Source organism: Camelina sativa, chromosome 18 (assembly GCF_030686135.1).
Source record: "Camelina sativa cultivar CO46 ecotype springtype chromosome 18, ASM3068613v1".
NCBI lineage: Eukaryota > Viridiplantae > Streptophyta > Magnoliopsida > Brassicales > Brassicaceae > Camelina > Camelina sativa.
In genome coordinates, this window is record NC_141897.1 from 21,806,503 (window position 1) to 21,832,179 (window position 25,677).

General features: G+C 33.8%; 6 protein-coding genes across 6 annotated transcripts; 1 reads left to right on the top strand and 5 right to left on the bottom strand.

The window, feature by feature from the left end:
- Positions 1-2,164: 2,164 nt before the first annotated feature.
- LOC104762557 (non-specific lipid transfer protein GPI-anchored 31) lies at positions 2,165-3,737 on the bottom strand. Its single transcript, XM_010485877.3, has 3 exons — positions 3,143-3,737; positions 2,892-2,918; positions 2,165-2,525 (listed from the first exon to the last, which is right to left on the bottom strand). The coding sequence occupies exons 1-3, from the start codon at positions 3,504-3,506 to the stop codon at positions 2,368-2,370; spliced, it is 549 nt and encodes a 182-aa protein (XP_010484179.1). The 5' UTR covers positions 3,507-3,737; the 3' UTR covers positions 2,165-2,367.
- Positions 3,738-4,686: 949 nt separating this feature from the next.
- LOC104762558 (uncharacterized) lies at positions 4,687-6,666 on the top strand. Its single transcript, XM_010485878.3, has one exon. It carries the CDS (start codon positions 4,959-4,961, stop codon positions 6,312-6,314), a length of 1,356 nt encoding a protein of 451 aa, XP_010484180.2. The 5' UTR covers positions 4,687-4,958; the 3' UTR covers positions 6,315-6,666.
- A 1,023-nt stretch (positions 6,667-7,689) lies between these two features.
- LOC104762560 (peroxidase 69) lies at positions 7,690-9,208 on the bottom strand. Its single transcript, XM_010485879.3, has 3 exons — positions 8,646-9,208; positions 8,397-8,556; positions 7,690-8,271 (listed from the first exon to the last, which is right to left on the bottom strand). Exons 1-3 carry the CDS (start codon positions 9,069-9,071, stop codon positions 7,862-7,864), a joined length of 996 nt encoding a protein of 331 aa, XP_010484181.2. The 5' UTR covers positions 9,072-9,208; the 3' UTR covers positions 7,690-7,861.
- Positions 9,209-11,632: 2,424 nt separating this feature from the next.
- Positions 11,633-13,502, bottom strand: LOC104762561 (peroxidase 70-like). The gene is made up of 3 exons (XM_087500026.1): positions 12,999-13,502; positions 12,711-12,870; positions 11,633-12,344 (listed from the first exon to the last, which is right to left on the bottom strand). The coding sequence occupies exons 1-3, from the start codon at positions 13,413-13,415 to the stop codon at positions 11,929-11,931; spliced, it is 993 nt and encodes a 330-aa protein (XP_087356152.1). The 5' UTR covers positions 13,416-13,502; the 3' UTR covers positions 11,633-11,928.
- Positions 13,503-18,087: 4,585 nt separating this feature from the next.
- Positions 18,088-19,771, bottom strand: LOC104762562 (peroxidase 71). Its single transcript, XM_010485880.2, has 3 exons — positions 19,288-19,771; positions 18,971-19,133; positions 18,088-18,722 (listed from the first exon to the last, which is right to left on the bottom strand). Exons 1-3 carry the CDS (start codon positions 19,705-19,707, stop codon positions 18,319-18,321), a joined length of 987 nt encoding a protein of 328 aa, XP_010484182.1. The 5' UTR covers positions 19,708-19,771; the 3' UTR covers positions 18,088-18,318.
- Positions 19,772-22,498: 2,727 nt separating this feature from the next.
- On the bottom strand, positions 22,499-25,521 carry LOC104762563 (uncharacterized). Its single transcript, XM_010485882.3, has 7 exons — positions 24,257-25,521; positions 23,353-23,484; positions 23,197-23,259; positions 23,074-23,121; positions 22,900-22,953; positions 22,759-22,819; positions 22,499-22,672 (listed from the first exon to the last, which is right to left on the bottom strand). Exons 2-7 carry the CDS (start codon positions 23,440-23,442, stop codon positions 22,626-22,628), a joined length of 363 nt encoding a protein of 120 aa, XP_010484184.1. The 5' UTR covers positions 23,443-23,484; positions 24,257-25,521; the 3' UTR covers positions 22,499-22,625.
- Positions 25,522-25,677: the final 156 nt, after the last annotated feature.

The following is a 25,677-nucleotide window of genomic DNA, read 5'->3' on the forward strand; positions in this document are numbered from 1 at the left end:
GAAAGTCCACGCGATCATAAAATAGTTGAAAATCTTCGTGGGGGAGGATATAAACGTGATTTGTCCACGACGGACACTTTCCGACAGATTAGTAATTTTCATCGACAGTTGATTTTATCATTAACATTGATTGATTTTTTGAATTTTGAATTTGATAAAAAAAGCTAATCATTAGTAACTAATTTAATCACATGAAGAAAACGGAAAAAAAAAAAAGCATAATATTCTCTTTCCACGATGTCACGTAGTAACATTTTGTTTTCCCTTACATCAGATTTAATTTATTTAAAAAAAAACGATTTCAAATTTACAAAATTACCCGGATAGGTAATTCAGGTATATTTACAACACTAAACTAATTTGAAAAATTATGAGGTAAACCACTTTTATCCACCCTTCTTAATTAACCAATCAAAATACAACAAACTACTATGTCATATCATATTTATAAAATAAATCAAAATTAAAATAAAAATACAAAACAAGTTAAGGAAACTGTAGATTTTTTGTTAAGGAAAGTATGTTGGTTTAGGTTTATAAAATAATGATTAGAGTTTAGATTTTACAATTAAACTAAATCATATATCGGCTTGGGTTTACAAAAATGTGGTTAAGGTTTAGTTTTTGCAATTAAACAAAATTATATGTCGGTTTGGGTTTACAAAAGAGTGGTTAGCGTTTAGGGTTTAAATTTTACAATTAAATGAAATTATATGTCAGTTTGGGTTTACAGAAAAGTGGTTAGAGTTTAGCGTTTAGATTTTACAATGAAATGAAATTATATGTCGGTTTGGGTTTACAAAATAGTGGTTAGAGTTTAGATTTTAAAATTAAGCAAAATTATATGTCGGTTTGGGTTTATAGAATAGTGGGTAGGGTTTAGATTTTACAATTAAAAAAAAAATATTTTAATTTGGGTTTATAAAACGAATGATTTCGGTTTAGATGTTATAATTTAAAATTATAATAAATGTTTAGAATTAATAATTTTAAAATTAATTGATATACAAAATTTGTTTTCTTAATCAATAATTTGTTTTCTTAACTAAAGAGGGGGTGAACCCAAGAATTGTCCCACTAATTTTGTGTTTGTGATTCACTGGTTCTATACAATGTGATCATCAACTAGATCACCAACCTACCCTCATATCATACAACTCATAGTTTATCTGTTGAGATATATAAGTAGCCCATGGGCCATGGTAGTAGGTGGCGTAGCCCCAGTAGCACACTTAAAAGACCGAAAAATCTACGTCATCATGTAAATTCAAGAACATGGTTTAGGCTTTTTAGGGTTGCAACTCCTGAAATGAGTTTCGCCCTTACAAATCCATCTCTGCATATATATGTCCTAAATGCTCTAATGCTCTAAAGGAAAGACATGTGATGTGACCATATGTGACCAATTTTGGCATAATGCAGTGTCCCTATGAGGCTTTTGAAAGAAAAGTTTCATGTCTGGGTTGGATGCCGGAACTTATACAAACTAGATACACAATTAGAAACAGATGATAGGGGGGAGGACCATGCATTTTGGCAAAACATTTAACTGATGCGTTTGGCCTAGAGATATTTTTTACTCGTTTGATAGAATACAGTTGGAAATGGTACAATAGTCAAACTGCGCAGTAAGAAAAGAAATATGGAACTTTTGAACATATTTTGGGACATACGGTTCTGAGTGACGGTATATATGTGCTAGGTGTGACCATATCGTTCCAGACAGACAGATACTTATGTCATAAGGTGTGAAAAAAGCCTGTTTAAGGGAAGTTGAGTAGCTCAGTGATGGGCCTGCATAAACCTTTTTTAAACAAATTTCCAATTTTCATTTACTAAAATGACGTCATTATGGTTTTAATTAGTTGATCGAAAAGAAAAAAAAAATAAGTTTAAATAAAAAATATCATTACATAAGTTTGACATTACAACACCTTAAAAAAGTCATAGTCGTTTGTCTTAATATTAATTTGTCCAACTTAGATTTCTTGAAATTTTGTTTCTGTTTTAAAATTTTGAGTAGAATTACAGAATAAAGTGTAATGATAACATCCATGATTCAACCAACAAGTTAAGCTTCTTAAGAATACTGTGCTTATAAACAACCATAAGTAATTTTTATTTTTAGGATTACTACAAAGAGAGAGAGAGAGAATAAAACGAGTGAGGAATAATAATCACCGATAGCTCGAATAAAAATTAGGACCAATGTGGGCGACAAAGTAATAACATAAACTAAAAGAGTAACAGAGAAACCGAAATGGTCCCAAAACAGAACACTCCAAAACACACATAGTTTAACTCTAAAAAGACCCTAAAACCAATTTCATACAGCCAAATCTAACTGGTGAAAATGGCTCAGGTTCTTTACATACTGAAGGAGAACAATACGAACAATACGGCGCTGAATAGGGTTGCGATCGAGATCGGAATCAAAGAAGATCCGTCGTTCCCTGGAGACGGGTTTGGAGCTAAAGTTCCGGCTGAGTCAGGTCCAGCAGCAGCAGCTGCTCCTGGAGCAAGACCTGAAAATTTTGGTTCCAAATTACGAACTTCAAACTCAAAAAAAGTTGAAATCAAACAACTCAAACAGAATACATATACATAGCGAACCTCAATTGATTAAAGTTGGAATCTTTTTTTTTTTCATAAAAAAGGGATTTCACCACATCCACACAAAAAACGATATTTTTTTTGGATCATGTCTAGATTAAACATTTGAAAGCTCCAAGCAAAGAACCAGAATATCAAACCAATCAACAATTTCTTTTTAAATATTTCCAATTGAGATTTAAAAAGATAATAAAGCATAGCATTGCATGAGACAAAAATTAAAGACTAAATTAAGAAACAAAAAAAAATAAAATCAATAAAGAAGAAATACAAAATACCTGGAGCAACAGTAGGAGCAACCGATACTGCAAGAACAACAACAACAACAAAAAAGCATTGTAAGTAAATTAGTCAATAACAAAAAAAAAAAAAAACTAATCTTTAAATAGTTTCAAAAAACTCACAAAAACATTTACTTATTTTAACTGAAATAATGGGAAAAAAATGTAGATCTAAGAAACCGCTCAAAAAAAATTTGAGATCCACGGAATCGGAAGAGAAACAAGTAAAAGAAAAGAGTAAATCTTACATCCACAGTTAGCAATAGAAGGAGCGTGAAGCTTGCATGCGGCAGGAAGAGTAGAAGCCTTAGTGATGTTCAAAGTAACTCCAAGAGAAGCACTGCTCTTAAACGCTTCACAGAGACACTCAGCGTCAGTCTTGAGCACCGTCTTAAGCCCTGAGCAGCAAGTACCTTCCGGTTTCGTCACCGTGCCTCCGCTCGTAACAAAGGATAAACAGTCAGCCATGTTGAGTATGATAGTCGAACAGTCAACAGAAGGAGCCGGCGCCGCCGCATGGTGGTGAGATGCGCTGAGAACTGAGACGGAGGAGAGAGACAGAAGGACGGCGAGAAGGAAAGGTGTCACGGAGGAGGGGAGTGTAACGGCCATTGTGTGGGATTTGTTTCTTCTTCTCTCTTTGCTCTTTTTTGAGTTTCTGAGGTGAGGGTTCAGAGAAAGAGAGAGAGAGAGAGAGGTTTTTTAATGGTGGGAAGTGGAAAGAGTGAAGAGGAAGAAGAAGTAATATGTAGTGTAGGTCGGTTTAAGGGTTTGGGGTAATGTGCAAAAAACGATGACGTTTAGGTATACGTGTCATGCATTTTCATATGGATGCGTGATCGTGGGGTCTTTTACGAAGAGACCTGCCCTTTCATCTTTCCTTTGCTTTTTTTTTTTTTTAATATTCTTTTCTACTCAGTTAGTAGTATTTATTATTTTCCCTAAACTAATTTGGAAATTTGATTATATTTCTATTTTCATTTACTAAAATTATTAGCGTTCATACACACAGCTAGTAATAATTATGAACACACTCCGAGTTCTTGTTGTTCATTGGCTTCCTTTTTAGGCGAAATTTGCGGTAGATATTTCTAATAATTATAGGGATTCCAAACTAGTATAAAAAAGTTGGGTATTTTCTAAAAACAAAACACTCAATAGAGTAACCAACTGTATAATTGTTATCGAGAAATCAATTTTAATTCATGTGGTCAAAATTGAAAATACCAATCATCATTTAAGGAAATGTTTTTATTTTCAAAACCCTTCTTCAATGTTTGGTATTTTCAACTTCTATGTGGTTGTGGATCGATAGATAATCCATGACTCCATGTAAATAGTGAAATGATTGTGTATCATTCAATTTCCTTAAACCACCGACTTAAACTAAGTCATTGAAACTAGTTGAATCTGACTGCAAATACTTAATCGTAGCATGTCAATATTGCTTTTATTGTTGATAACGTATAATGTCCACAAGTAAAAGAAGCGTAAAGAAAAAAGAAGATAAATACTATATTTAGCTTCCACGATTCACCTACATAGAAAAGTAAGTTATTTCTTGAACATGAGTTTGGAAGGTAGAGATAATTATAAATGGCATATGTTGTATAACTTACTCCTGAATCCGTTTGCCCTACACATGCATTTGTATTTTATATCGAGGATGATTTACCATTGCATGTTAAAAGCAACAAATCTTATTCCCGAAAATAAAATAAAAAAGAATCCGGTTGGGTGATTTTGATTTGGTCGACGTGTAAAGATCACAGAATCGGAGCTATTCGGATCGTAAAGAACTATTTTTTATTTTATTTTTCTTATTACAACTGGGCCAGAACTCGAAGCCCACCAAACTTGGCCTTGTAGAAACAAATAATAAAACCACCCCATAACTTCTATCATCTTTCGAAACTAGCCCCATAAGTAACAAATTGTATTACAGTGGTCCTAATTTGTTGAAGAAAACAAATTATTTCGATCATCCTTGCTAATCGGGTGTTTGCTAGAATCTAGCTGAAACTTTCCCTTTTGTCTCCCCACCCAAGTCAAACTCATTTTCCCATGGACTTTTCCGTAAAGCCTCTTGGCGGCTCACCTTCTCCGTCGTCATCCACCTCTTCCTCCACTCCTCACCGTTTCAAATCCGTCGCCACACCAACCGCTTCCGCCGCTGCCGTCTCAGGAATCTCCCCCTCCGCCGCCGCCGCCGCCGCCGATCGAGATCCGATGCATTCTTGGTGGGAGTCAGTTTCCAAGCAACGCTCTCGCATCCTTTCTCTCTCATCTCTCCTCTCCGGCGATTCTCACTCGGAAAACGGCGACGTAACTCCGATCTCTTCTCTCGCTGATTCCGATCGGCCGGCGCTATCGTTGCTTTCGTCTCGCGCTGCTTACTCGTTGATCTCGTCTTCTCTTTGTAATCCAGCTTCTGGTTCTGGATCTGATCCGCTTTGTCAATGGCTATACGAAACCTACCTTTCATCTGATCCACCGCTTCGTCTCGTCGTCCTCTCGTTCCTCCCCTTACTCGTCGGAATGTACTTATCTCGAATTCATTCCATAGATTCGTCGTCCCTTCCGTCTCTCTCCGGATTCGAAGCTGTGCTTCTCGCAATCTACGCCGCCGAGGTTAAAGCTCGCGGAGGTAAACCTATACTCGTACACATCCCAGATCTCTCTCAGCCATCCCTTTACCATTCACCTAGAAACGGCGTTGACAGATCGCGTGATTCTAATCCAACGGCCTCCGTCGGAGTCTTGTCTCCGCAGCTTGAGCCTCAGATCGCCGTTAAGTCAACTAAGAGAGCTAGCATCGTTGGCGTGGGACTACAATGCTATTTCAAAGAGATCTCACAGATGCCTGCTTGGTCTAAGCTCGAGTTCTGTAAATTCTCTGCTGATTGGGCAGGTCAAGACTGCGATTGCAAAGAAAAGATCGATGGAGACGAAGACAAAGTCTTAGCACTGACCAATGGTTTCGGGGATTCATCCTCGTTCAATGGTAGCAGTGGACGTAGCCTTGAGATCGAAGAGGATTTTGATAGATTAGCAATCAGAGAGAACGAAGAACACTCTAGCAGCTCTGATGGCATTGGAGGAAGAGGAGTGAGGATTCCACTTCCATGGGAGCTGTTTCAACCTACGTTAAGGATTCTAGGACATTGCTTGCTTAGTCCGTTGAATACTGGAGATGTCAAAGATGCAGCTTCCAATGCAGTGAGATCACTGTACGCAAGAGCATCTCATGATTTGAATCCGCAGGCGATTTTAGCTACAAGGAGTTTAGTTAACCTCGATACAAGCGCACGAACCGCTGCTGCAAAGACCGTAGCTGCAGAGACTGTTAATGGTGGTTCCTCGAATGTTAACACGCCAAGCAAGGCGAAAAAACCCGAGATTCTTCTGGCATCAAAGTGAGTGTCTAGTGTTTCTTCTTTAAATCTGAAAAATGTTTTTGGTTTGTGTAGGTTATGATGATGTATAGTTGAATTTGAAACATGTGAGGGGGACAAATGAAAATTTTTGCAGATTGATGTAGAAGAAGAATCTTTGTGGTTTCTCATTGTTGTGATACTTGAGAGTTGTTTTAAGACTTTCTGAGGATTAATTGGTTTTGGGTTAGAGAAGTTTGTGGTGGTGAATGGTCTTTAGTGTTGTACTTGTATGATCTTAGTTGAACAAGGATGATCTTCATTTGCGGTTGTAGCAATTGTCTTGGATTCTTTTTTTCTTGCATAAAATTTCACTAATCAAACTCTGGATTCTGGAATGCATTGTTCGTTTTCCGTTGGTAACAAAAAAAAATCCACTCTTTGTTTTTTTCTTACGTTTTGTTGTGATTTGTTAAAATTTGGGTTACGGTAAGAAATCAAATTTAACATATTTGATCTGCAAAATATGTGTGTAATACAAGAACTGCGAAAAAACAAAAAGGAGCCCAAATCAAGAAAAGGCCAATAACTAATGGAACCCTAAACGCCCAAAATGTTTATTTGTTTGGGCCATGCATAATTTGGAGATGTCATAACTTTTTTTTTTTTTTTGTAGTACATCATGGTTTATGTTGAAGCTAAGAAGAAGTAAAGAGTATTGCAAGGAATTTACTATCATTCATCAATTTTATGATCATGTTGACCTCTTTTGGCCATGGCCTAATTTAGGTTGGCACAAAATCGAACTGATGATCCATAAACATCATTCTCCATCGATCCAATATCTTGCAAAAAAATCTTTGATGATGCATATTCTTGGTTGATCATAGTCCACATTTTTATGAATCAATTCACACACATTGGAAAGCCCATAAGTTATTTTGTTACGGCTTTAAAGTGCGGGGATGTTGCGTTGAATATGACAGCGCGTAACGGCAATTCAGAAATCAAACACCCAAATCTTGTATTATTATTATTCAACAAAAACATCATTTCGCTACACAGATGATTATTAGAAAACTCTTCTTCTTTGACCAAAAAAAATTCCAATTTCTAATTAGGCATTTTCTATAAAAACAAACTTAGGATAATGATTACCGATTGTCTACTTCACTGCAAATCTGGGAACCACAAGAGGTTTAACTTCTCTAATCCAAAAATAGACCCAACAACATATAATATTTAAATCTTTTCAGATAATTAAATATCAACTCCAGTATTTTGGATAAAGTATATCAAAATTAGTGATTAATTTATGAATTTGCTAATCATTACTAATGGAGTATAGATAAGCTTTCATTAATCAAACATATTCAACACTTTTCTTCCTTGACAAGTTCGTTCATTCTTCCGTACACGAGTGAAGAAACAAATAACACTTTTATATACCACAGTTTTGTTACAAGTACAATCTTAAATCAAAACGTAACCATCGACCACGAAATGCTATATCAAGCTTATTATATAAAACAAATGATTATTAGTTAACAAATTCATAAACTAAAAACAAACCACACATTTGTGCTTTTATTCTTAATTGATCGCAGAGCAAACCCTACGAATCTCCCCATCTGATCCAGTCTTAACTTCTATGAGACTCATCTTGACCATCGACTTCCCGAACTCGGTTCCGAACCTCAAGGATGGTCGGCGTAAGCCTAATAACCTTTCAATGATGACTCGGGTCTCGGTGTCCTTCCATAGAACTAGATCAGATTGGAGAACCACGCGACTTGACCTCACGTTTCTAAGGAACGATGTGTCAAACCTGTCAACACTTCCAGCGTCTAACTCGACTCGGGTGCCTCCATTTTGAGGGCATCGAGCCTGAATCAGCGGCACAAAACTCGGGTCGATTGATGGGTCGGGTTGTCCTGTCCCGTTGAAGTTAAAGAACCTGCCCCTTACTAGACCGCAGCCAGCAGTTCCTATTGTGTGTCCCCCTGGTCATAACCAAAACTCACTAAGTTAGCTAGTAGGATATAAATATACGAACTAACGGCTAATTATTTTTCTGAATATATAATTCTAAAGTGTTACATTTAAACCATATGCAATAACAACGTACCAACAAGAGTTACGAGGTCTAATGTGTTGAGAGTTTTAGCAGCGAAGTCTTGCTTCTGCTTAGAGACGGGGTCGCTTGGTCCAGGCAAGTTCACGTCTGAGGCTTGCGAGATTCGGCCGTCGAGACGCCCCAATGGCACTTTCCAGCTTTGCCCACCGCTCTGCATAAACCAATATGAAATGACCGTTAAACACGGCACCATACGTATGATATATGAAATCTATAAGAAACCGAAAGTATTATATATACCAAAACGACGGCGTCTCGGGTAGCAAGGGTGAGAATATCAGCACAAGAAACGGTTCGAGGACAAGCAACCTCAAGCCGAGCCTTAGCCTCTTCAATAACTTCGAATCCTCTCAATGAACGGTTGGGACCTGCGGTTCTCTCCGAGGTGTTACCAGCGAGGAGAATCGAGCCATCACAGCCACGGACAAAACAATCGTGAAAATGCATTCGTAAAAGTCCAGGTGCATTAGCCGGGTTCGACCGGACATGAGACTGAACCACCGATCTCACGATAGACTCTACGTTTCGGCATCTATTCCCGTAAAACCCAACTCGCGGTCTTCGACCACCACCGCGGTTTGAGACACGGTTCCCTTGGGCGGTTACAGCTGCAACCAACACTAAAAACGTTACTAGAACGGATAGCAAATTGTAACCACGACCCATTTTTCTTTTCAGTAAATAAGAAACTCTTTGTGCTTTATAGAAGTTGCTATTTGTTGTGTGTTTTGATGTTGGTGTTAAAGGGTTTGTATATATAGGCAAAAAAGTCGTAGGAATAACAATTGTATCGAGCAACTTCGGCACACGACGCAGAATTATGGGAATTTTCAATTTTATAAGTTGATTTAGTAATCATTAATATAATAATTAGTTTGCATATATAATGGTGTATAATAGTCGGTCCATTGAACATCTATTATACACATTTTTTTTTTCCTTTTGAGCGAAGCTATCTTGGTTTTAAGTTGTAGATGATTGGTAAGAGAATCAAAGTTTGTTCAAGTCGTACCTATACGGTGAATGGTATTAACGAAAAGCATCTTAATTTTTTTGGAGAACAAATCACTTAGTGCTTTTTGAACATTTAGCTAAACTGGCAAACTTTGTACTTGATTAATGGCTTTTACAATACTTGAAGGAAAAATGATCAAATCTTTTCAAGAAAAACTAAACGCTAATTGTTTATGATGAAATAATTATCAATTGGCTTAAAAAGGAAATTCTCCGATACAAGTTGATACCACAATATATAGTGATGTGTGTTCTATATATTAGGGTCAAATATTGCTTCATAGATTAACTCGATGAATTGCGTGGCGATAATATAGTTTACAAAGTTTTGGTCAGAACGTTTTGTGGTTAGGGATAATGAAAATCAGAAAATGTAACGGGCATAGTTGACTTTTTCTATTATCAAGTCGTCTATTATATATAATGGTATATTTGTTTCTCTATTCTTTTGGATTAGCTGGTAAAATATTCATTCGATGAAAAAAAATAAAATTTTTTAAAGTATTCACCGCCATAGAATCTTTTAGGTTTGAACCGTTGGACAATAGTAGGTTTGTGCATGCATGGGGAAGATACAATACAAATATAGATGCTGATGGCTATAGTTAGTTAATTAATCACTTACCTAAACTGAAGTAATTAACGAGTAACAAGTAATAACATAAGTACATGATATTATATATATATATTTTTTTTGGACAAAGTACATAATATTATATATGTACTCGCAGCTGGCATGCATATGTGTAATTTCTGATGACGAAACCACGTGTGTAGCCGTTAAATCACAACTTGTATGCACTTAATCACAGCTTGAAGTGGTAGGTCTTTTGGTTGTATATTTATTTTCGTCGTCAGACAAGATAAAACATTTGAAAGAGCTTGAAATAATCGAAGTTATAAAAATATCATTTTTTTTATGTACGTATGTATGCAGTTTGCAAAGTTTTCCAGATTTGTGAATCGTTAATAACTTATTTATAGACTAACATGCACGACACATACATACGTATATATTCATGTTTTAATATAAATTTTACATTTACAGATGATATTTTGTAGTCGCGTTTATGAATCTACATGTTGATGTTATGAATGTGATTAAAAAATCGACTATATATACGATTATGCATATATACTTTGTCAAACGAAATCAAATGGGGGAGCAAGATAATGATGTTTAATGATTATATAGACTTGGTCAATAAACTATTTAACTGACCACAAAATATTGGTAGGAATAGTATGTACCAAAAAATATTTTAGTGAGATTTATTTTAGTTGATTTTAAATTATTTTAAAATCATAAAAGTCAAGTAGAGAATTATTCTTCTATATCCTTTTATGAAATGAATTCGACCAAAAATTGTATACAATGAACTTAAAAATTTACTGCATAGAGATAATCATTTGAAAAAAAATACTACTAATATTATGAATGTTTTAACAAAATTTCCTTCAATATAGTTAAAAAGCTATATTATGGTAAAGAGATAAGCCACTACAGTCGGTGGAAACAAAAAATAAGAGAGCATATAATGACTGAGGATGTCCTGTTTAATGAAACCACCAAGGGACAATTTACTTCGATGGCATAATATCATTGACTTGTCTTATTTCTTTATTGTCAAAGTCAACCACTGTTATATAATCATCCTTATTACTATTATTCCTTTTAATCATTTTCAACCAATGATTAGATTCATTCGAACTGTGTATTCAAACTGAATCATTCCAACTTTTATTGACTTCACTTAACTAATTGTACTTTTTTTTTTTGTAAACTTCACTTTGCATTTACATTTACATTAATAGATAAAAGATAAAGAAAGGAACCAACATTCATATTTCATGTATATATAAGTACGTAACTTTATACAGGAGTAAACATGACACATGATTTTAATTCATATCGGTCCAACTCTCTTTTTAAAAAAATCAGAAAGGACAAATTTCACCCATCACCGAGCACATATATGAGATGGAAATTAAACTTACATTCATCGCCTAGTTTTCTGCCGGGAATTGGCGGAAATCTCGTCATCCTAACTTTCATTGCCACAAGTTAACAACTGATACATGTTTAATTAGACTTTAGATGTATAACTCAATTGTTATGTTATTTAGCGTAAATATATTAACCTAAATGTTATTCTATTGTTTCTGTTTTTAGTTCAATTGTTCTTTTCATTATTAACAACCAGAGATATAAATTAAACAAGAGATCTTCACATGTATAGCTTAGTTTAATTTTCTTAAGAGTCTACAATTACATAACATGCTCTTTTCCGTATGTGCATGTGATTTAAAAACTTATCCCCTCACACTCACATCGACGTAACTAGACACTTATAATCACACATGATTAAAAAATGTTAAACCAGTCTATTGTTAGTAACTTTATTATATTATCTAGTAAGCAGGAGAGTCTATTGAACCTTATATATATAATCTCCATTTTTATTCGTACTTTATATCATATCATAACGGTTAACTAATTTTATATTGATCAGTTAACCGCGGAACAAACCCTACGAATCTCCCCATCCAAACCCGTCTTGATCTCAATCTGACTCATCTTGGTCATCGATCTGCCGAATTCCATTCCGAACCACAGAAATGGAAACCTTAGTCCTAAAAGCTGTTCCACGATGGCTCGGGTCTGGGGATTAGTCCATAGGACCTGATCAGACTCAAGGACACCTCTACCATTCCTCAAGTTGTTAAGGTACGACGTATCGAACTGATCTCCACTTCCCGCGTCCAGCACAACACGAGTGGCGGGATCGCCGTTGAGAGGACATTGAGATTGAATTTGAGGGACGAAACTAGGGGCGATGGTTGGGTCCGGACTTCCTGTGTTGTTGTAGTTGAAGAACCTGTTCCTAAACACACCACACCCCGCCGTTCCTATCGTGTGTCCAGCTGTTATATACCAAACGCTCTATGTAAATTAGAAGTATCTCGAGAGAATTTCAAAAATGTATACTTTGTATATTATTAAAAATTATTTAATATCATCACCTTGATAAATGCTAAGCTAGCTTAAGATACAAGAAATTGTTAGATAATGTTAAATCTATATACCACATGCTACGAGTCTATAAATTTGTAGCATCATGGTATACATAATTAATACATTTAATATGTAACGCCATGCATGTGTGTGGTTAACGTGTATATATAGTAGCAGAAATATTTCACAAAAGTAAAATTTTCACATATAAACCAAAATCGGGAGAAAATATTTTTGAAAGTAGCGAGGCTATAAAACCAACTTGGTTTACGTACCAGCAAGGACAACGAGATCTTGGGTATTAAGATTTTTTGCGGCGAACCTCTGCTTCTGCACATCAACGGAGTCTGTCGGTCCGGGCAAATTGACATTCGAGGCTAGGGAAACCCGACCATCGAGTCGTCCCAATGGAACTGGCCACCATGGTCCACCGGCCTACACATACATAGAACACCGCCATTTAATTACGTAAAGTTATAATCAAAAACAAGAAGATGGACTTATATATATATATATATATATATATATATATATATATATAAATAAATAAAAGTAGGTTATACCAAAACGACGAAGTCACGTGCAGCGAGTGCGAGAATATCAGCACAAGAGACTGTTCGAGGACAAGCGATCTCAAGCTGAGTCTTAGCTTCTTCGATGACGTTAAACCCTCTCAACGACAGATTCGGAATCGCCGTTCTCTCAGAGTTAGGTCCGGCTAGGAGAATGGAGGCGTCACAGCCTTGGACGAAACAATCGTGAAAGTGCATACGCAAAACGCCCGGAGCATTGGCTGGATTATCAAGATAGTTAGACTGGACCACTGACCGCACTATCGATTCTACATTCCAGCATGAATTACCGTAATACCCGAGCCGAGGCTTTGGGAGGAATTCGTTGGCATGTACGGTTGCAGCAGCTAGGACAATGAATAACAGTAAGAGAGCGAAGCGAGGATTAAAATTAGTAACATTCCCCATTTTTGTTTCTTCTAATTAGTTTTAAATTAAAGGGTGCATATATGTAATAATTCAGATTATTACTTTTGATTTGTTGTGTTTAACAATATGAGATTTTTGTGTGTATTTATAGTGAAAAATAGTTAATGATTCGTATAGTTAAATGAGTAAGCAATGCCGGGCTACTCATTAACTAATTGGAGCTACGTTTTACTGGTATTATAATTTTACAATCTTCTTTTTTCTTACTGATTTGTTTTGTTGATGATATTGTAATTTAAGCAAATGAATATGGTCCATGTATGTACCTAACTACCTATACGTAGATTTATGAGTTTCTTCTCTCTCTTTTCTTTTACCTATTTCCAATGCTACTTGGCTTATAGATAACCTTCGGAAAACATTTGTATAATCTGAAACCCAATATAATTAGAGGACCTGAGCAGGCTAGGTGTGGTGAGTAATTGGGGTGACTCGTGAATTAGTTTTGTCACAAATAAGATATGTTCAAGTAATTATATGTCCTTTTTTAACCGTAATGTCACCGCCATCACTAAAAATCGTCTAATTGCATTGCTTAGTTAAACTAGTCACCATGCGTTAAGTAACACGCAACGCATAAGAATTAATAAGATTCTGACAACCATGCAGATTTAATATTGAACCCTTCAATTTGTGTTTGTTAGCGAATGTTTGTCTACGACTAGGGAATAATACCACGTACTTTCACGTCTATTGTCAATATATTAACGAGTAAGTTAATTTATCGTTTTCCCCTACTTTTAGTTTGGTTTATTAGTTAACTCTTAGAACGTTAACATTAAAAAATCAAACTCACAACGCATACTCTAATAAAATACGCAATTGCATTTAAACGAAGCAAATATTTTTCAATGATAATCAATGGTTTTTTCTTGTATGGTGTGTGCGCGCAAACGATCAATGGCTAGTTTAAAAGATGAAACGGTTTAATTTTTTTTTTTTTGACAACTGGTTTAAATTTCTTTTAATTAAAGCAAATACGCATGATCTATCTGTGCAGCAGCAAAATACTGATTTTTAAATGTATGTTCAGTGAGGTAAAATAATGTAAGTATGCGTGTGGTGAAAATACAAACAGATTCATGTCAAAATCACGAAACTGATATATTATATTTGTTTTGTCCAAAAAAAAAGATATATTTATATTTATGCTAATTATTCTAAAAGATAGTGATTTTGTATTGACGGAAAATAGAAAAAATAGAATATTAAGAAGAAGAAAGATATATGCGTTGACAAAAAAATATAAGAAAATAAGAAGTTAAGAAAGTTGGATTGTTTGTCATTAATTCATTTATATATACTGCAACAAGTGGATCAAGTAGGCCAAAAAGTTGATGTCACGAGACTAATTAAAAGGTTTGAAAATAAATTAACGTTTACACTTTACATATACTGTGCGTCCATATTAAATTTACTTATGATTTCATAAATTTTTGGTATGTCTGAAATATATTCAAAAGTTAATATATATTTCGTAAATATTTATAAACTATGTATCTATATTATTATTTTTGAAGTACATTTTGTGTTATGCCTTTGAAGTTTTGGTTATTTAATTTATTTTATTTACAATATTAACCCTTAAAAAATTTCCAAAACTAACATTACTACAGATTTTGTTTCCTAAATATTTTACATTTCATTCTAACTAAATAAATAACAATAATCAATATGGAAATAGAAACTATCATATATTTAACTACACATTCTATTGTGTTTTGAAGATATTTTATATCTGAATCATTTGTAAACAAAGAAAACAACAATTTGATTCTCATTTGTTTTCCAAAACCTGTGAGATTTGATTATTAACGTAAGAAAAACTTCGATTAACATTTAATTAAATATTATAATTAACATATATAAACTTAAATAAATTTTTTAATTATTACGAATATGTAAAACTAAAAAGTTTAAAATACTATATGATGTGGTTATATAGTAGATGAGTTATAAAGATGACATGTTGGAATTAATAAAATATTATTATATTTGTGTTAATATGGATTAAATCCTTATTTAATTATTTATCAACACTACTAATATTAAAATATTTGACATAAAATCAAATTAATTTAATAAGATTGTATAAAATGATTAAATCATTAGGAAAAATGTGACTTAATCACAGCATATAAATTACTTATTATGTATTTAGATTCCTTATTTTTTGTTATAATAACTAAAAATCAAAATAGAATTTCAAACACTAAATAAAACAAAATAAATATAACAAACAAATAGTCATGAAGTGTATTGTGGGTTAAAAAATAATATAAATATTTATCTGTACAACAACCAAAAAATTTAATTATTTCTCTATTTACAAAATATTTAATATTTAATAAATAGATACAATATAAATATAAATTATAATAAAACTTATATGTCTGCCGTGTACTGCGGATTAAAATGTAGTAATATTAGAGAAAAAAAGGAAAACTATGAATAATTGTTGTCGGCCATTTTATCTGGTAAATTACGTCTTGTTATAATCTTTTCCTTTTTAAAGCACTTGTTGTTGTTTTTTTGTTTTTTTCTACGCGTTTTCTTTGTATGAAGGCAGGAGGGCTGCCCCATTCAGCATCGATTGTTAATATCACTTAATTCGGAAGTAGACGGTATACGACTATAAACACACAAAAAAAGTTACTTCTTTTTAGTCTTTTGGATTGTATTACAAACGAAGAAACCCCAACTTTCAGTTCTGTGTTATGACACAAAAGTCAACAAATTTTGTCTCGGGGAATATCTCGTATTTTGGAAAAAACATGAACACCAATCAAATCAATCGTTCTTTGATTGTAATGTGCACGTTTAAAAAAACTATGCACTACAAATTCATGAGACCAGGAAAAAGAATCTGCACAGAATCAATCGAGGAGGTAGACTGCAATAATTAAATATCACTATATCAGAAACGTTGTCCAAAAAGACAAAAAAATCAATGTTTTAGTGGTGCATGGTGGTGGAGATATGCATGCATACCAATAGTCAATGACTCAACTGGATTGTCTCGTTCTATTTTTTTTCTTTTAATTCTAAAATTATTGGAGTACAATTGAGAATGATATCCCTTTAACAAAAAAACAATTGAAAACGATACTATAAATCAATGGAATCGTTGAAATAATAGACCTTTTACACGGATATTGTCTTCTACTCGAACCGTTTTGGAGTTTTTAGCTTCGAATCTTAAATAATTGGCAAGACGCGTGAGCCACGCCATCTTACAGTTTTTTTTTTTTGAACATTTATAATTTACAAACAGAGTCCGTATATAAATTTGACAGTGGCTAAAAATCATGTCAATAATAAATCTCATTTTCTAACCTTGATCCAGTACCACAGTGTTTTGAGAACCCCATCATATTCATGAATTTATCTATTCTGGTCAATCAGATTGTGATCAGGACAAAAAGAAACAAAGTAGTTTTTTTCCATTGGTCGAATGTTTTATTATTATTATATATAATATTCAAAGAGCTAGAACAAAATATTACACTTCAAACAAAATAGAGAATGTCATGGATATATATTATATCAAATGGTACAGATCTAGTATATATAGCTATCATACATAAATAAAAATAACCGACTCTCATCATTTGACTTGGAAATTTATAGTTATGTATATCTAATTAACTTCGTTCAAAAAAAAGTATATCTAATTAACAATAATACCGTTTCTTATCCAACTCGATTTTCAAAACATTGTGAACAAGACATCAATTGTAAATCTAATAAGTTTGAGGTGTGAAAAGAATTATATATTAGCTCGGTCAAAATCAATACCAGCTAATACATTTACTTAATACATCACAAATCAAAATTATCAATACGCGTACACCATATTAACTATAATAGCCTATATAGGATTGCCAAAGTTTACTGATTCATGCATTTGCATGGGAGAAAAAAATGAGAGTGACAAGTTGAAGATAAGCTTTGCCTGGTTACATATCTTTTTTTTTTGGGGTCAAAGCTTGATTACAAATCACTTAAGATTTCGCTTTTTAATCATCTTTTCATTTGACGTATTATATTTTAATGTTACTATTTAGTTAGTAAAGTAAATGTTTATGAGAAGAAATAAACGAAATTTTCTTATGTCCAAAAAAAAAAAAAAAAGTTAGACCAATGATTTTCAGAATACAACGAATGATTGGCAGACAAGACTACAATAGTATTTGGCCGTCCTTGATCCTTGATACTTGAGAGTTGAGAATATGATATTCTTGAATATCAAGAGATCGATTGACCAGTCTTCAATTCCTTAAGTTATATATATATTAATAATTGTGATCTAGAAGACTAAAACTACAAAGTCAAGAATCCATCATTGTTATGTGACCATATATATACCTTTAGGTTAACAACTTACCATTAGGTATGTTAATATGGACTGTTGTTTAATTTGGTTCAATTGTTTTATAAGTTTTCTTGATTTAAAATAGAATAATTACTGAAAAGGGTGTACGTACGTATTATTCTGATTTAGGTTCATAATTTTGAAATTTATAAAATATTTCTCCAAATTACTCGCTACTTTTATTTCGCTTTGTTTACTCTTTATTTTGGATCCATACTCAGTTTTAAATCATTACTTACGAGACATGCATAAGATATGTTTTGACAGATTAACAAATTTAAGAAGCCAATAGATATAGTATAATATTTTTGTGATGACATAACATTAAAAACCAAACCAAAAGAAATCGAATACTAACACCTTATAGATACAATTTTCATTACCCCACTTTTGGGTTTTTTCTTATTCTAGTGGTTTATAGTTTATTTATTGTTGAAATTAAAATCACACTCGAAACAAGTACTTAACGTCATGAAAGTTTTATCACGACGGATTTTGATCAGTAAATTAATTAACCGCAGAGCAAACCCTACGGATTTCCCCATTAGCCCCCGTAACCACACCAATATTACTCATCCTGACCATCGACCTCGCAAAATCAAAGTTGAAGGTGCTTCTAGGAGCCATCAATTGTTGCACTATGGGTCTAGTGGCTGGATCGGTCCAAAGGACTTGATCGGACTGGAGAACCCCACGGCCACGGCTTAGGTTGTTGTAGTAAGAAGTGTCCCAAGTGGTACCGCTTCCAGTGTCAAGATCAACGCGGACTGAAGCGTCTCCGTTTTGGGGACATTGTGTTTGAAGCTGCGCCAGAAATGTTGGGTCTATGGTTGGATCCGCGGGTTGTCCGGTGCTATTGAAAAGCCTGTTCCTGAATGTACCGCATCCTGCTGTTCCGATCGTGTGTCCTCCTGTTAAATTATATGTACAAAGTAATTTAGTATATGTTGTTGTTATTCTGATACTAAAGATTTGCAAATAGTTTATTTTTCTCTTAATGTTAAGAAACTCTTCATGCGTTTAAGACGTTCAGACGGTTTAGGTGCTTGATGGTTGCCAAGTATTCATTGAACACATGAAGAGGGTTGTCTAATATTTTTTTCTTTTTTGAATTAACGGTAATTATAGTTATTGAATGTGTTAAGTTTAAATAACTGACCAACGAGGACGACGAGATCACGGGTATTAAGTCCTAAAGCCGAGAATTTTTGTTGTTGTACGGCAACAGAGTCACGGGGACCAGGGAGATTGTTAACATTCGACGCCAAAGAAACTCGACCATCTCTACGTCCCGTTGGTACTTGCCAGCTTGTTCCTCTCGTCTGCATGCAAATTAACCCATGCACGTATAACGTTATATACATATAAATTCTAAGATAATAAAGTAACATTAATTAATGCATCTGCGGTTACGAAATAATTAAGGAGCATAATGTGTATAACGTTTATCATGAATTAATTTATACTAAGGCTTACGAGGACGACAGTGTCACGAGCGGCCAAGGCTAAAATATCAGCACAAGATACAACTCCTGGACACGCGGCTTCGAGCTGCGTTTTGGCGTTGTCTATGACTTCAAATCCACGGAGATTGACGTTCGGACCGGCGGTTCTCTCGGTGTTAGCTCCGGATATAAGGATCGAACCGTCACAGCCTTGAACAAAACAGTCGTGGAAATGCATTCTCAATATTCCGGGTGCGATTCTGGGGTCGGAACTGAAACCAGCATTCACGGCATTTCGGACGATGGTTTCAGCTGTAGGACACGTGGTCGCATAAAACCCGATCCTTGTGCCAGTAACAGGACCCGGCCTTATGGCGGCTTGGCCATGGACCGAGCTGATGAGACAACTAAGGAAGGTTATGAATAAACACAATGATCTAACTGAACCCATCTTGTAATTCTATTTTAGGGTTTTAAAGAAGATGAAGTGTGTGTTTGAAGTTTTAGTGAGTAGTAGAGTTAGCTCGTTTAAGATTACTATTTATAGAGGAGATTGACAAGTCAAAAGAGTGACGTGTGAGTCAACGAAACCGGCTTCAGTGCTTGTGGTGATTTGATAAAACGACATCGTTTAGTGAGAGATTCAAAAGCGCGTGTTGCTGGTCAGTGCGGTGTGAGCTGGTCGGCTCGTTGACTTTAAAAGCAATTTGTTTTTGGATTTGTTCGTTTTGATCGTTTCTGTTAAATTGATTTAAAATATGTATGTGATGTATGACAGAAATATTGTTTACGTACGAGTTTTGAATTCTGGTTCAAGTCTATTTGATTTATAGCAAATATACAATAATAAGAAATTAAGGATAATTGTTTTTTATTATTGGGAAATCAGAATACATCCATTTTGTGGTAGGTGGATGTCATAAGAGGATTAGAACGAATAACAAGTTAAAACTTCAGTGCACAAGTCTGCGAAGTGGATTTCCATATGATATGAATACCCAAAGGTTTACAATATCGCACTTTAATACTACTGGCAGTAAATTAATGAATTAAGTAACATCTATCTAACTTGATTCGGTTACACAGTGTGATTAGATACATGATTGGTAGTGTAGAGATGTCTTAAATATCAAGAAAATTTGGTTTTTTCACAAACTATGGAAACTACTCTGAAAACTCTTCCGGTAAACTTATTTTTTAAAGAATTTTCCACAAATCTAGGTCCCTTTACAGAAACATTAATATCTTGTTCATCAAACGACTAATGGTAAACAATTTAAATTATACAACTTACAAAAAGCCTAATATGGGAACAAAACCACATTGTTATCCCCAAAGACGAGTACTACTTCACATATATGTCGATTACACGAAGAATCATGACTAAGATAGATGAAGATTATATATTTGGTACAGACTCATATCTAGTATTATTGTTCTATTCCTCAGAACCACATGACCGCTGACTGTATGAGATAAGATCTAGATGATCATGATCCTAAGAATTTTATGAGCTTTATTTGTCTACTTCTCTCTAAATAATGATTTTTTTTTTTCATTTTTTGGGGGTCAAAACTCAAAAGCTCGATGTATCTGATTTTATTATATTTGTTCTTCAACCAATTATGAAAATATGACTGAGATTATGACCAAGACTGTCTCAAATTAGGATTGTTTACTATTTGCGTGTACATGTATCAAAAGTATTGTAAATTTGTAATCCTATTCAAATTTAAAATGCAAACCCCAAATAAGACATGTACAGAGCCGTAGATATATGACGATAATTTATGTACCACTGCACTACAAATGATATTGTACCACGCTTTTTGTATTAACGGTACACGATGTAAACAAAACGGCCGCGGCGTATAAGCACCATGCATATCCATGGTTATTTGGTTAATTACGTTGTTTTTATCCACTGTTCTATTTTTATTTTTGAAAATTGTTTTCATCATGTATATAGTTTCTTTCAATAAAATTTGTGATTATATGCATACAAATAAATGCATTATAAGAAGAAGAAAAAAAATACATTATAAGAATGAGAACGAAATTGATAATGTTCTGGAAGCTGACTTTGAGTTTGAGCGAAGTCATAATAAGAGGAGTCGGGATCAGACTGCGGAATCCGGCAATTAGTGGGATAGTTTTAGAAGTATCTCCGACTTCCATATGTTACAAAATCTTCCTTATCTTCCGGCTTTTTCGCTCTTTTTGTTTGATGTCATATGTTTGAAGTTTCAGTGAACACACGATTGTGTTATGGCATCAATATTTTGGATTTGATATTTTTTTTTTTTTGACCAATAACTACTAAACTTTTAAATCTAATTAGTTTATTTTATAATATCTGCGAACCTATGTGTTGTATTGGTCGGTTATGCTTGCTTATATTAGACTCTGATGAACACTACCTCTCCATCCAACCATAAAATTTTCTACTTCATGGGGCTTACGGATTTTCAGGAAAAAAAAGTGTAAGTTGAGTTTGTTTTTGTGCGGGAAAAGGTTTAAGACTTTGTTATTGAGACAAAAATTGATGAAATTCAGCCGACTAAAGAGTTCAATAATATCATTTTTCTTTTCTTTGGAGATTGTTGTCGAATGCCTTGATTAACTCCAACGTCTATAGATAAATATTATATATCTACATGACTACATCTGTAGATGTATCATAAGTCATAACTAAAAAATGATATGCAATATAATTATACGTATTTTCAAAAACAATTTATATATTAAATTTTCAAAATTGTAAAACAAGAATTGAAAATCTCGTCATTTGAGAGATTATTTAACAATTTTTTTCGTAAGATTAACCTATATTTTAATGACTTAGGGATTTTGTTTTTACATAAAATTCAAATAAAAAATGTTGAGATGATCATCTAAATATAGGTGGTAGATAATTATACTTGTTTGAAAATGTTGAGATGACCCAAAACTAACATATTTTCTCGGACTTGTAGTAAAACAATACTCTACTACAAAGTAACACATGAATATTGTAAGAGTAACAGTTACCAAATAACAATAAATAAACTAAGAGTTCCTCGCATAAGAGATATCTTCCGTTGCATGGAGGAAAAGTTTACCACTTGGCCTTCTGACTTAAATATTATCGCATGTTTAATAGCTTTATAAACTACGTAAACATTAGCCAATCATGATGAACAATTGGCGTAATATATAATATATAACCAGAGATTCCAGACCGAAAGGGCTAAACTATATCATTTCTGAATTGCCGCAATGCAATCAAATTAAGATTTTAATGTAAGCCATATCTGATGTTTCAAAATGGACAGCAAATATCCGATTATAACAGAATTCTTACACAAAGAGTTTTCATACATAATCTCTCTACGCCTGGTTGCCCCGACCTCCCTCTGCCTGAGCAGCTCCTCCATCTGTAATATAATATCAGAGCAACATGATGGATCAGCAAAGTCTGTAAATTGCTTTGAGATAGGGATGCTAAGATGAAGAAAATTACCTTCATCACCCTCAGATGGAGTCATTGGGGACTTCCTGTAACGCGTCTGTTGCTGCGTTGGCTGCAAAAGCGGGACAGGATCTTAGAACTGGAAACATGCCCACAGAGAATTCAGGTGAAACGTGGTTCAAGTTCAATTACCTGTAACTTGGGACGAAGAGCTTCAAGGGGTCCCTTTGGCTTCGCAACACCTTGCTGTTTTCAGACAATAATAAGAACAACCATGAGAACTGAGAGTGGGACCATTAGAGAGAGCTTAATATATGACAACCCAAAAGAAACAACACTCGTTGAGTCACACTTCCAATATATTACCTTTCCAAGAGCCCAGTCAGCTGAGTCAAAGTATGCTCGCTCATGATCCTGATACAAAACCGCATCTCATAAAAATCTCAATAAAAACACAAAATCTCCTTATTAGACCAGATAATAACTCACCTTAGAGATGAGTGGTGGTTTCTTTGGCATGAGCCCTCCATACTTCTTCTTTACAGCAGCCTCCTGCACAATGCAATTAAAGAAAAGAGTTAGATCATGGTATCATATTAATTAATGGTTATCGAACATTATCTGGTGTGAGAACTAGATGAAAACCTCCTGATGTGATGATGGCATTGACTTCTCAGCTTCATTGGTGAGGTTTCCTTCCACTGATTGGTCTTTCACATCCCCTGCGCTAGACATTATGATGATGTCTCAACGCCACCAAAAACCAAAAGAAAAATGCTGCACACAAATATATAATAATACACAAACATTAGTCACACAAACTCATGAACCAATAACAAAAGCGGATTCTCGAGGGTTCATCAATGAAGAACAGATATCAATTAAAGGAAGCCAATTAATAATTAATTGAACTTGATAAGAAAAAAACAAAAGGATCTTGTTTGATCAAAATGATATGCTTCCTATTTGATACTATTCACACAATCCTGTGACCAAACGACTTGTTACAGCTCAAGAACACGAACGAGCCTAACTATGAACAAACTATAAAACTCGAGGCAGCCAAACAAAACCCTAATGAGTGTATACTCCATAACATAGACAAAGCCTCCAAAAGATCTCTATGTATATGTAAACAAAACACCATCCATATATGACAGGGAACATAAATGATTAATCAAATCAATTTCGGGATTGAGATCAAAATAAACCAAGGTCATATATGAGTCAGATCTCCACAATGCATATAGACAAAGATGGTAAAAAAAAAAAAAAAACCCAGAATTCAACCTAAAACAACTCAAAAAAAAAAAAAAAAAAAAAAAAAAAAAAAGATGAGATCACAACAAAACCGACGGGCGAATCAGATAACCCAAAATTAAAATCAAAGAGCTACGCAATCAAAGCCCTAGAGAGATAAACAAATAATCATATTCCTGCGTATACGAGATTGTAAAAATGACATAGCGATGTACAGAATCAGGAAATCTCAATCGATCGAAGATAATCATCATCTTGAAGCTAAAGGTTTATACAAACGAGAACGCACCAGGAGGAAGAAGAAGAAGAAGAAGAGGATTGAGATGGGGGGGCTCTCTGAGTTCGTCGTTGTTGTCAATGGAGAGATCTTGTTGTTGTTGGTGTGAATTGGAAAATATATAAAGGAGAGAGAGATGTGTGGGAGACAGACAGAGAAAGAGAGATATGATTTTGGGGTAAGAACGCCAAAGGTTAAATTGGTCATTATCATTAATTAAACGAAGGTTAAAATAAAAACACGTGATTAGGATTCCATTCCTTTTTGACAAAATTTATTACACCGTTGAAAGTAATAATTAAAGACGTTAAAAGCGTTTTTGGTTTTTTTTTTTTTTTTTTTTTTTTTTTTTTTTTTTTTTTTTTTATACTGTAACAGTTATATTTCTCTGTATTTTTTTCCTTCACTTGTTGTTTACTAGATGTTCTCCGCATAAACTAATTGAGAAGATGATTCCAAGATTTCTGATTTTTGGTCCTAATTTACAATTAATTACTATGTTTTTAAATGCTTTCACTATTTCAAATGTTGAATTTATTGATGTTTTTTCCCAAATCTTTTTTTGTAAGATTTTGTTTTTGCGTTGGTTTTTAACGATAAAAACGGCTGGTATGGTAGATCAACAATTTTTTTATTGAGTTGCTAAGATTTTTAATGTGTTAAAACAACAGTAAAAACCGTTGAATCTGATAAATAAAGTATTTGTGATTTGGTATGTCATTTTAGGTATTTGCAAAATATTTTTCTTTCTTAGCGTGAGTTAAACGGTTAAACCCGTTAAGCCGATAAATCAAAAATATCTATGTTTTCATTTTATTTTAGTAGTATTTTTTTTCTATTAATTTTAATATCTAGCCATTTTTAACACATAAATGGTAAAATATGTTTTGTCAAACAGATAAATGGTGAATTGGTAAAAAGTGGATAAAGACAAACACATATATGTTTTGTCAAACAGATAAATGGTAAAACATGTTTTCATTTTATTTTAGTAGTATTTATTAAATATGTCCATGTAGATGCTTCCATAACTTAAATTTTTGTTTTTTCTGATAATTTTAACCTCTAGCCATTTTTAATACAAATGGTAAAAATATGTTTTGTCAAACAGATAAATGGTGAATTGGTAAAGACTAAATAAAGACAAACAAAGACAATAAATATATAATATAGTACTATTTTAATTAATTTCTGTTTAGTGACATGTGTGATTCATTAGTTGTTAAAAGATAAGGAAAGTGTAATTTTAAGTAACGAAACAAAAAGAAAAAAAAAAAGTAACCAAATCATGTTAACCTTTGCTGTCTGGACAGTATTTTTAACGGTGTTAAAAGTTGTTCAGCTAGAAAATCTGATCCTAACGTTCTTTTCTCGAAAAGCTTGATTTATGTCGAAGATAAGATATATATATATTTGCTAAAACCAGGTTATAT